Genomic DNA, 12,875 nt, shown 5'->3' with positions numbered 1-12,875 from the left:
ATGCACACTTACCTCTGAGCTTTCTAGCCTGGGTTTGAATATTGGCCCAGCTACAAACTGTCTTCCTGGTGTCTTGCAGGCAGGCGAGGCATCGATGTATGTAACGTCCCTCGGATGGACGTTAAGCCAGGGGTCCTGTCTGCCAGCATTACTTGGTGGATGCTAAAGATCCCTCGGTGTCTTTTACGAGGAGGAGGTCATTTATCGAGGTGTCAGCATCCTGAACAAATTACAATTTCCTGTTACGATCAGTCAAATGTTTGCCCTGGTCACCTGGTTTCTGAAGGACTTCGGCCAAGAACATTCCCGAGCTGACCCCACAAGAAAGTTGGAGTTATTGGAACCGTTAAAGTAGTAGTTGACTGGCAGTGGGACAACATGTATGCAAACCAGCAAGGGAATGAACAAAATGGAAGGGAGGAAACGTCACATCAACCTGCAAGAAGAGGGCTGGGTAGAAATATTGTAGGTAGTAGGGAAAGATGGTGTGAAGTAGTACTCTGCCAACTGATTCCCTGGATGGAAAAGTGTGACACCTTCTCAGGAAGAAGGTTACACAAGTGTGCTAAGAGAATGCAGGTGAGCTGGAAGCCTGGATTGGCTGGATTTCGGGAGTTTACCAGGATGAGTTTACAGGGTGATTCGTCAATGTTTTGCCATCTCTCAGATCAACAATAAACGGGCGTCCCATCTGCCGCCATGAATTGGTGGACGTTAAAGATCCCACGGTGTCCTTCGTGAAGAGTAGGAGAGATATTGCCGGCACAATGTCCAAATTCCTGCCCGAAGCCGAGTCAAATGTCAGGCTGGCTAGCCGGTTCATGAAAGACTTGGGCCAAGCTTCTCCGAAACCAACCCCACAATAACGTGGGAATAATTGTGGGCATGTAAAGAAGAATAAGAACCAGTATGGGATCATTAGAAGGTCACGTGCATCCTGGAGGAAGAGCTGAGGATAGAGAGAGCAGAAGCGGTAAAAAGAGCACCTCCTGTATTACACAAATATTCGTTTTGGTTCTCCCGACAGAACAACATCGATTTTTCTGTCCAAACTTGAATAAGCAGTTGTCTTGGCCTGTGGCCTGAATAGATGGACAATGTGAAAGCCGATCAACTAACTTGCTGTGCGGTTGTGAGCATTCTGCCTGGAAGGTGTTATACTTGCCATTGTAAGTCCCATCGTGCACCGTCCAGGAACAGTCCTGTGATGTAAACTCCATCTTCAGGGGATGTTTCGCTGCTATCTGTTGTCAGGACCTGCTCAGAAAAAAAAAACTTTGTGATTTCAAGAACCTATTGGTGTATCATTTTCTGCTTTCTGGTAAAGGGGGCATGGGTGCTTTAACGGGGGTGTACAACATGCTGGAATTGGACGTTGGACTCAAAAAATGGGGAAAAGTGAGGAGAGGGAGAAAATAACAAAGCGGAGAGGAGAGAAAAAAAAATCATACATGGGGCATATTTGCAGGAGGGGCAAAACTGTTTTCTTTTGTGGTGTCAATGATGGGAGATGAAAAGAGGAAATGAGGTAATGGGAGGTAGAGGGTTAAGGGGATAACCATCTTACTATAATTCACCAAATGTCCATCCGTCTGTCTGTCCGTTCAAAGGTACCGCAAAAACGGCTGAACCGATCGCAAATATATTTTTGGTGGGTACTCCTGGGATCCCCTGGAGTAAAATAGGGTATATTGTTTTTCCAATTTCAGCTTTGGTCTCCAGCATTTTCAGGTTTGGACTCCCGCATAACGTTATTTTCCCGGGTGCCACACAAACAGCTGCACCGATCGGTCTTGGTGACCTCGGACAAAGACCTTTTATAAGGACATGGGTTGAATCCCTGCTTGAGAGAATGCCAACCCCCTACCCACCATCGCAGTCGTCTCTCCAACTCACAACCCCACGAGATATGCGGAAAGGACGACCCAAAACCAATTATCTTCTTTTTGATTCGTATATAAAAATCATTAAAAGTAAATAATGACCTCTGCCAAAGTTCAAACGGCGTGGGTTTAATCTCTACATGAGAGAATTCCACATAGCTATTTGGGCAGTGTATATGCTAACAGATCACTGTCTCCATCGATCTTGCCAAGGCCGTAACACCTTTCGGCTCAAAATCATTTTAACTGTTGACTTGGTAGTTTTTACAATGAAGGAAACATTAACAATGTTGTTAAAAGTTTATTTTGTGATTAATTTGTGATTGGAGTTATGTTGTTTGGAATGAAAAAAGAGATATCGAGTTCAAGTGAATGACGACATGCCGTGATGGTTTCTACTTTCTGAACGTGAAATTCGCGGTTTGCCATATGCAGATTCGCCACTGTCCCACGATCGATGTTTCTATCCATGAACATACCCGTTTGTTTGCGAACGGGTACGTTTTTCATGGAAGTCCTTCACTAACTTGCTGTCCATGTCTGACGTGCGATTGAGGGTGCTACAGGAATGTGGAATTTATTGGTTTCATGCTTCAGCATTCGCCGTATCTGCATTGCCTGTTTGCTTCCGGCCTCCCACCCATGCGTAGCACGGGTATCTCACTAGTTGTCTACAATGGAAAATTTTGACAGAAAAGGTGGAAATGTATAAATTAACAAAAGCCTAGCACATCATTGACTTTGCCCAACGAGAGAGTGAACACAAACCTTACTTGGAAATCCATGTCTAAGAAGCCGCTGCCTCATAACATCCCTGATAACAGACAACTGTCTATCGACAACATTCCTGTGATACCTGTTTGACTAAATACAAGTGTTTTCGACAAACCAAATCACGTGACGACCGACTGCCACATCGTACGGTCACGTGCTTTGTTTTGATAGGCCGACTGCGAGTCCTCAGCAATCTCCTATTGTTTGCCCCAGCAAGGCCCCCAGAGTTTTTCGTTATTAAATAGGCGTTAAATTAAATCACGATGCAAGAAACAAAGACTGCCTCGGGTTCTTGAGTCTTTTTCACCTTCGGGACAACACTGACGAGATCGACCTGTTCATGCACTTTTAAAGCCAAATTAACTTGCTTTGACTGCATTTTGGTTTGTTTTACTGATTATTAATTTATATTTATATAATATGTATAATTTCTCGAGTTACCCGATTCATTCACTTATCGATGCAAAATCATCTACATTTACTGTATATTATTGTCGAAATGGCAATGAAGGGTTAACACTGCTTAGTATAGTTCAGTTATATCCTTCGTATATGTCCCAGCTTAAGTATCAGGTAATTAATGACTGCCGGCAGAGGCATCAGCAACAGTCAATGGCTCAAGGTTCACTGACAGGTTTGCCCTGACAGGCCGCGGGCCAATGGTGAGTGAGCACGTCATAAGTGCCACAGGGGCCCTCAGGGATAAAAGGGCGGAGCAAGGATGGAAGTCAGGAGAAGCTCAAATTGGCTTGGTCATAATTGGTGTGACCTTCGCTAATGCCGCAGCCCAGAGCCACCCCCTGTTATGCCATAGCCATGCCCCCTCCTCTCCTACCATGGCCAGCAACACTTTCCCGACCAGAACGGCTGGGACCTGATCTTGACCATCCTGCGGTTTTGCACCAAACACAGCACTGTATTTGTCTTGTGATTCCCTCACATTCACTACCATGGTGTAGTGTAGCAGCATAGCAAACCTGTTGTGCATTTTGTGATACAAGCACCAAATTTGGCACAAATGTACATTAATATGTTGCGAACATTTTCAGATATTGGGCCACTTGAAATTCCGTAATTTTTTTTTTCAAATTTCGTAATTTCAAATTTTTCGGGTGACACCGTCACAATTTCGGTCTTCGAGGCCGGCCGATATAATGGGGCGGCTTAGCCCAAATATTCAAAATAATTGTGCATTTTGTGATACAAGCACCAAATTTGGCACAAATGTACATTAATATGTTGCGAACATTGTGTGGTCAGCAATGAAGACGAGAGTCTGAATTACATGTATGCAAAAGACCTTGTGAACCAGTGAAGCAAATACACGGGTAAGCATGAATTAAATCTAGGGCATGATATAATTTCCATGATGTTTACCTCTACACTCAATGGTGGAAGGAGGTAATGTTTTGATCCCAGCTTGTCTGTATGTCTGTTTGTCTGTTAGTCCACAAAATTCCAGACAAAGCTTGTAGTAGTGGTAGTTGTAGTGGTAGTGGTGATAACAGAAATTGTTATATAGAACTGAACTTATATTATTATTATATGCAGAAAATAACTTCATTTCTATATGCCCTGCAGTGGACAGGTTAATTGGTTTATGCACTGAAGGGGTCACCCTGGTGTGCACTGCTGTGTTCTGCCTCACTGAGTTGTTCAGGTATGATGTACTCAGCACAAGCTTCCGGTCGGCCCGGAGGTGGGGGTGCGGGGCCTGTCACGGAACGTCAAAACAAACGGCCTGCCGGGGTCGCCCAAAAGTCGGGCGTGAGGGGCGCGTCCACTAATGGAACGCCTCTCGCTTCCCAGATCGAGGGCCACGTGGTCAGGAGAACCTCGTCCCTTCCGGTCACACTTTGCCTATCGGCCGGCCTCGAAGACCGAAATTGTGATGGTGTCACCCGAAAAATTTGAAATTACGAAATTTGAAAAAATTTGAAATAAAAAATTACGGAATTTCAAGTGGCCCAATATCTGAAAATGTTCGCAACATATTAATGTACATTTGTGCCAAATTTGGTGCTTGTATCACAAAATGCACAATTCTTTTGAATATTTGGGCTAAGCCGCCCCACTATGTGCTTGTCTGCCCCTAAGTTAGTCATTTAAGGATTCCATTTGTTGTTGGTTCATGGGCGTATATGGAGTGCCTATAGAAAGTCTACACCCCCTTTCAAAATTTTCACCTTTTGTTGCCTTATAGCCTGGAATTAAAATGCATTAAATCAGACTTTCCATCTTTATTTACACAGTGTAACCCACAACTTCCAAGTGAAAAACAAATTCTACAAATTGCAGAGAATTAATTAAAAATATAAAACTAGAATATCTTGGTTGGATAAGTGTCCACCCCTCCTGAAATAATACTTGGTGAAAGCACCTTTGCAACAATTACAGCTGTGAGTGTGTTGGGATAGATCTCTACCCACTATGCACACCTTGACTGGGCAATATTTGCCCATTCTTCTGCACAAAACGTTTCAAGCTCAGTCAAGTTGTGTGGGGAGCACTGATGGACAGACATCTTCAAGTCATGCCACAGATTTTCGATTGGATTTAGGTCGAGGCTCTGACTGGGCTGCTCAAGGACATTTATCTTTTTGTTCCTTAGACATTCCTGTGTAGCTTTGGCTGTATGCTTCAAGTCGTTGTGATACTGAAAGGAGAACTTTATCCTGACAAGTGCCCCATTCCCTGCTGATGAGAAACATCCCCATAACATGATGCTGCCACCACCATGCTTCACAGTAGGGATGGTAATCTTTGGGTGATGTGCTGTGTTGGCTTTGCCCAGGTTAGGGTCTTCATCGAATACATCTTGGTGGTACTGTACGCATTCCACTTTTTGATGATTGGCTTGACTGTGCTCCAAGGGATATTCAAGGCCTTTGAAATAAACTCTATGACCAAAAGTATGCGGACACCCCTTCTAATTGGTCTATTTGGCTGTTTCAGCCACATCTATTGCTGACAGGTATATATAATCAAGCACACAGCCATGCAATCTCCATAGACAAGCATTGGCAGCAGAATGGGCCAATATATATATATATTGTTACGGTTTTTAGAACCTTCACTTTGTAAATTTTAGTAAATGTTCCCTTATAAATGATCCCCTGTAAATATCCCCATTAATTGGCTTTATTAAAGATCGCACCCTAGTTAGTCCATGTACAACACGTATAGCACCATAGGACCTCTCTGTAGTTATCTCATTATTATGTGTTTTAGTTAAGGATCTGTTCACAATAGTTGAATCTGCGTTGCATCAATCAAATAAGATAGGCCCCTTCAATTTCCTCAATCATCGCTCCCTCTCTTCAAAGTGCAGAGAGAGCGCTAGGGCAGCGTGCGCTGCCCCTTGTCTTGATTCGATTGCTTGCCCCAAGCCGCCATTGAACATGCGGTCTCAGGCCAAGGAAAAAGAAAAAGAAAAAGACACAAGAACAAGGTGTGGCACGTCAACTCACCATCAGAGGTGGAGCCAGCGAGCCCTGACCGGCCAACCAGGGCCGAGGTGAGCCGACCGGTAGGCGTGTCATCGGAGCCGGGAGCTGGATACGAGAACACGCAATAAAAGCGGCTGCGAGGGACTGCTTTAGGAGATGAGAAGAGGAGAGATGAGTGCGAAGGTCCGAGGTGCAAGAGGAGAACCCGCTGAATCGTAAGGCAGGAGTAGGTCCGTTGGCAACGACAATCTCGCCATATATTCACATTGTCAGACCGCGTGAAACTAATATGTGCAGCTGCCGCCGGGTTTCGCCTCAAGCCCAGAGCATGGACTGGAGCGGACCTCGACGCTGCGCATCTGCCGGACCTTCCTGCCCTGCCATCGGCTTGGACCTTCTCCTCCTTCCAGCCATTCCTTCCTGCCAGTCCCTATTCGTGTGAGTCTGTTTGGGGCGTATGATATAATATAAGACTGTTTTAAGGCTGCCCTGTGTAACTGCTTCTTCCTCTCCTTGTAAATGCCCTTCTTTCGTTTCCTCTTCATTTCGTGTACATAATTAATAAATATCTGTTCTTCCTTTGCCCTTCATATTATTTGCTTCCTCTCGTCCGATCGTCTTAGTCTTTAACAAATTGAATATCAGTGGCACGATTAGAACCGCTCAGAATCGGGTGAGTTTATTGCTAACGGCTCAGATCGTGGATTGCCAAACCGCTCGGCAATTACCATCACATCCGCGGTTCGAGCAGAAGTATCGTCCTGCTTTGCGGAGAGGTTGGCGAAGGTATCTGGGACTCCATTGACCAGTCACCCTGGTCAACCTCAACCCCGCCAAGGAGCGCGATACCTTCTAGGACTCGGACGGCCAGTGTAACAGATGAGGGGATTAAACCACCCTCGGTAAGGGGAGCGCGGAAACCGAGATCCACAACAATTGGTGTCGAGGAGTTGAGATTTGGACCCGAACCAAATTTTTAACATCTAAAAATTTGGAGCTGCCGAAATTTTTATTAACACCACCAAATTTAAATCGTGCCATGGATGATCAAGGCGATTGGGTACCGGTAGGTGAGAATGAGGAGGTAGAGGCGACCCAGGACCCCAGGGAAGCAGTGGGAATAATGGAAGAGGAGAGCAATGAGGATGCGGTAGAGGGGGTTGCAGGCGCACAAAGTGGCGGCGCCTCGCACGTGGCGACGAGGGCCACGGCCGCTGCGCAAGTAGGGGTTGTGGACCTGCAGACCTTTTTGGCGCAAGTACAGGTAGCCATAAAATTGGGGAGGGAGCAATTGAGAAATGATTGGGAAACCAAATTTGAAGGATTAAGGAAATAGATGTGAGAAATGAGGGCCGATAGAGAGGGAATGGAAAACAGAATGGGGGAGCAATTGGGAAGCAAATTGGAGGGACTCGGGAGCAAATTGGAGGGCATAAATGGCCAAGCCCAAGAAATTAATGAGGGGCTAGCGAGGGGCAAGCCCGGTATGAGACAAAGGAATTGGAGAGGGAGAGAAACCGCAGGTCGAGCGGGAGGAGCGCATTTGTACACGACGGGGTAGCGCGACTCGAGGAGCGCAGGAGAAGCGAGTTGGAGCAAGGCGCAGGTAACTGGACGGGTATAGAGATCGCGACCCGGGGTATGGGGAAGCCGGCGACCGCCGAGGTAGAAAAGGTAATTTTATTCGAGCCAGCGGTCGTCGAGGGAAAAGAGGATAAAGGAAAAGAATTAATTCAAATTGGCAAAGAAACCGAACCAGTAGTGGAAATTGGGTCTGGAGAGACGGCAAGCATCGAGGCATTAGCGAAGGGAGAGATGGATAATGTACAAAGTCTGAATTCACAACCTGATGCCGTACTTGCTAATCCTTATAAAGATTTGCAGGTGCGTGTGGAGAGGAGGATCCCAAAGGTGAGTAAGGTGGTATATGGTGCAAAAAGATTTTGCGGGAGAATGTTTGGTGCAAAAGGAATGTTTGCGCGCTTGGGATTCCAGCGTAACCCGGGTGCTTGTAAAAGGTACGTGGTGCGCTGTGTGAATGGTAATGGCACGCGTGTGAGGAAAAGGTGTGTGAAGGTGAATGGCGCGCGTGTACGAATGGCGTCAGAGCGCGAGTGTGTTACCAAGAGTGAGGGAGAGGGCACGACAGAGTATGGAGGTAAAACCGAGTGCGAGCGAGAATGCACGTCGGAGTGTATATGTGATGAGAGTGATACAGAGAGTGAGATAGATGAGGAGCGGGTGCGAGGAGGCACACCTGAGTTGGTCATGGCGCGTGTGCGGGAGGGCACATCGGAGCGCGTGAGTGGGTATGTGCAGGAGTGCACACCCGTGGTGAGTGTTACGGAGGATGTAACGGGGGAAGAAAGGTGTGTGATGATAGAGTGAGCGAGGAGAATGGGTGCGCAAGAATGTGTGCGAGAGTGTGTGGTGAGCGTTATGAGTAGACCTGAGTATGGAGCGAAAGAGAATGCACGAGCAAGTGCAATAACAAAGTGTATGGAGACACCTGGATGTGTGAGTATGGGAAGAGTCGCGTGTGGATGTGAGCATGTGAGTAGGGCATCGACGTTGACCGGGGCAGCGGTTAGGCCGACGTATAGCCGACGCGAGCTCCCGGTCCGTGCCGGGCGTTGTGTGATGCGGGGGTCGGTGTCGCGTTGCTCCTGTTCGGAGCGTCGTGCACGATTCGGGCCGGGCCCCGCCCTGCACGGTCGATTCCGAGCTTTGCTAGGCAAAGCCACCGGCCCGGTTCGAGGGGAGGTATGAGGGGTCGGAACGGCGCCCCCTTGTGGTGGCAGAGCTCCCCCCAGGCAAGGCTAGGCCATCGCGCTTGGGAGCGCAAGGCCCCGCGCCGGGATGGTGCTTTGAGCCTTGGCCCGACGAAACCTCCTCCCCTGAATCGAGTGCCGGATGGACCCAACCGTCGTGCGAAGTCCTTCCTTGGCACACCTGAACTCCTCACCACATACAAGGCTTTCATCCGCAGCTCAATGGAATACTGCTCTCCCCTCTGGGCTGGTGCTCCTGCCTCACACCTAGCTCGTCTTCACGCTGTTGAAACCAAAGCATTCAGAATCATTGGAATCTCCCGTGATGAAGCTAACTCCAAGGGCCTCTCACTCACTCACCGCAGGCAGGTTGGTGGTCTTTCCGTCTTCTACCGACTCCTCTCTGGCCTTGCCCCCCCAGCTCTCTCTGGGCTCTGTCCCGCAAATATTCCTACAGGTCGCACAAGATCTGCCTGCAACCCTCTTATGGTTAAACTGCCAAAATCAAGACTCTCTGCTCTCCTTCATTCCTCTTTTCTCCCGCCTCTGGAACAAACTCCCTCACTCTCTTCAATCCCACTCCACCCTCCAGGTCTTTAAAACAGCTGTTCACCACCATCTCTTATCTTCCCCCATCCAAAACCTTGATCTTTTCTACCCCTGCTAATTTCACCCCAATTCCACTTTTTTGAAATACCAACTTCTGTCCTGGAAGTCCTTGGTGTCCTTGTGTTTTATACTTCTCCCACCCCCCCCCCCCCCTTCCCACGCCTCCTCCCCCAAGCCCTCTCCCTCCCACACATCTCCCTGCTCTCAAATGTTGTGTGCTCTCAAGTGTTTGTGTGCTTCCCCTTCTCTCCCCATCTTGTCTTCCGCTCCCTCTTTTTATATATTTTGTTTGTCTGGTTGATTTGTTTGTGAAGTGAATGTCAGCTTTTTCACGAGTCTCGATTTAGTATACAAAAAAAAACAAAAAACGCAGGAGACCAAACCACCCGAATTCATTGCTCGGCTTTTCGAAACCGAGCTATGATGAAAATGTCATGACGTACCGAGAGGCTCAGATATAGCGGACTGTGATGATGATGGTGTAATTGCTTGGAATTGGTAGGGAATTGGCTTGAAATAACTAGTGATTCGAAATTGGGAATAGTGATGGTTGGAAATTGATACCCAGTGTCGGGGGGTGGTATCCTTTCCATCCCTCACATTCTCAGGGCACATGAGCATTCGTTTATGGGGTGGCTGTGTAAACTAGCCCGGGAGGGTTAGGATAAAATGATAGGGATTTAGAGTGACCATAGGTAACCTGAGAGTTAAGTCGTGACATTGTACAGGTAGTAGGGGACGTAGGTAGATTATCTGGTTGATAATGATGTGGGTTGTGCATAGAATGAGGGATGACTGGGGGAAGCACTAAGTTAGAGGGAAACCAGGTAGCCAGATGATGCAGTTCTGTTGGTAGTGAGAGTGATGAAATGAGGAATTGGTATGAAAGTGCACGGTAGTGCTGGTTATGAAATGAGGCAATGCTCGTGAATGATGTGTGTGTGTGAAAGTGAATGAGCAGAGCATTGTGGACATGTGAGTAAGTGCGACTGTAAGTTGTATTGACTGAATGAGCCTGGGAGGAAAGGAGGGTGCAAGTGCCACCAGGTGTGCAGGTGACACCAGGTGTGTGGGCACAGGTGTGCAAGCAAAGCACAGGTGAATGGAGAATGGTTGTGTGGAATAGCTAGTATGGAATAGATGGTCTGGAGTGAATGGAGCATGGAATAAATGGAGTATGCAATAGATGGAATGGATGGTGTGGAGTGAGTAGTGTGGAATACGTGGAGTGGAGTGGTTGGTGCGAAAGGAGTGGATGGGGAAGATGGACCCCTTCACGAATACCCGGGAGGGTAGTTTAAAAGTAGGTAGAGGGAGTAGGTAAATTGTGGTTGGATATTGGCATCTGTGATGCGAGTAGTTGCACAGAGTGTTGGATGGGTGCATTAGTGGAGTCAATTGGCTGGGTGCGGGGCCTGTTAGTGAGTGTGATTGGTTGAGCACTCCGCCACTGTTAGGATGTCGGCCAGGTGAGGCCGCAGGTAGGCTCTGGGAGCCAGTAGAGTTGTTCAATGGGGCCCGAGGATCCGGAGGACGGACCCGGGTAGCCCGACGCCAGAGAGGGCGGTAGGGGGTGAGAGGGCCTACCCCAGGTAGGTTAGGGTAAGGAGCAGGTAAGCTCGGGAGGCAACTACAGTGGGGGAGGTGTGTAGGTGAGCGGACCTGCTGGGAGCGCCACACGACCCAGCCCGGAAATTGTGCGAGGGCACAGGGAGTAGAATCGGGGGAGTGAGACCCCAAATTGGTGAGCACCACAGTTTGGTCAATGGGAGTTCGGTTCTTAGAACCACATAGTGTAAGATGGCCAATGGTTTGGCAGGGAAAGACCCCGGGTAGAGTAAAAGTGTTAAAGTCATTTAGAGTATAGTTTGGATTGGAATCTCTTAGCACCATCTACATCCACTCACCAAGGTGACAGGACTCCACACCACCGTTTTTTGCAAATGTCTGGTATGTAAGACGCATCATGACATGGGGGTGACATTGTGCTGATGTTCCATCTCTTCCTCCTTAGGAGGGATTGATGGGGAATTGATTGATGGCAAATTTGGTTTGAGGGATTGTTGACGAATTTGGATTAGGGGAGATATGGGGAAGACAGGACATAGAGACGAATTGTAAATTGTGTAAATACGGGGTAAGGGGCAAGGGTAGATTAGGTGACGGGGGGGGGGGGTGGGGGGGACGTACGGCAGGGACGAGCTTTCTCCGCTCGCTCTCCTGCGCACCTCACCTCTGCATTACCTTGTGATGATGTGTACTCCTGCGCCCTTGCACCCCGCTAACTCTGCTTGTCTTCCTTCCCCACCTATGGACCGTGCTCTCTGGGCACTGAGGGGAAAGCGTGCAGGCGCCGCAGTTGTGTGCCCGCACCCTCGCTGCTGCCTGCCTGGACCGGTACCACACTGATGGACTGCACGTTGTTGTGGCCGAGCACCACTCATGGACCCCACGTTTTGGGGCCTGGCATCGCTGCTGGGAATCTTGCTTGCAGACCACGGTTGAGGTGGCACCTAAGCCATGCAGGTGAACCACCTTAGTTGGCCCCTGCTTTCCATAATTAAAGAAATGGACGCATTTTGTGCCTTCTTTTAGTACCAACTAGGCAGCAAGCAAGAAGTCATCTAGAACCAGGGGACGAGGAGAGAGAAGGAGACGTCGGACACCATGATTATTGTTTATTGTGGAAATGTGCACTGGATGGTGCTTGGTGTTTTTTATTGGGTGCTTTATGGTGGTGCTTTTGGTGCTCTGAGATTGCACTGCAATATCAATTGTGCGTCTCGGAGCGCCCGTGGGTGTGGTGTACCGGCACAGTGCAGTGCATGCTCTTCCTCTTCTCAAAAGTTCATCTTTTTGTCTCCAAAAAGACAGGTCCTGGGTTTGCAGTGTACATAATTAGTGTCTTGTAAATAATGCAGCCCACCGGCTAAATGTATAGTTTGAAGACCATTCCGCAATTCGGTTAGTCTGTGGGCATGAGTCTGTTAGGTAGGATGCAATGCAGCAGGGAAACATACTTGTTTTAAAACTGTCGCACTCAGGGTAAGGTTAATAGTAGAGGGTTACTACACCTGCGTGTCACATTAAGTTAAAGTTCTTTCGGGGCGGGACGGCCCTGGAGGAGAGACGGGTGCTGTGTTATGGTTTTTAGAACCTTCACTTTGTAAATTTTAGTAAATGTTCCCTTATAAATGATCCCCTGTAAATATCCCCATTAATTGGCTTCATTAAAGATCGCACCCTAGTTAGTCCATGTACAACACGTAGAGCACCATAGGACCTCTCTGTAGTTATCTCATTATTATGTGTTTTAGTTAAGGATCTGTTCCCAATAGTTGAATCTGCGTTGCATCAATCAAATAAGATAGGCCCCTTCAATTTCCCCA

The 12,875-nt window shown here is 47.9% G+C and overlaps 1 protein-coding gene across 1 annotated transcript in view; it reads right to left on the bottom strand.

Moving 5' to 3' along the window:
* The window catches only part of DNAH12 (dynein axonemal heavy chain 12), a 460,368-nt gene that overhangs the window by 1,355 nt on the left and 446,138 nt on the right, over positions 1-12,875 (bottom strand). Inside the window, exon 67 of the mRNA XM_068114298.2 lies at positions 1,166-1,257. Coding sequence (XP_067970399.2) covers positions 1,166-1,257 — 92 coding nt within the window. The remainder of the gene's footprint in view (positions 1-1,165; positions 1,258-12,875) is intronic.

The sequence above is a fragment of the Myxine glutinosa genome, chromosome 4, assembly GCF_964187855.1.
Source record: "Myxine glutinosa chromosome 4, kmMyxGlut1.1, whole genome shotgun sequence".
Taxonomy (NCBI): Eukaryota; Metazoa; Chordata; class Myxini; order Myxiniformes; family Myxinidae; genus Myxine; species Myxine glutinosa.
This window is presented reverse-complemented; position numbering and strand designations above follow the sequence as displayed.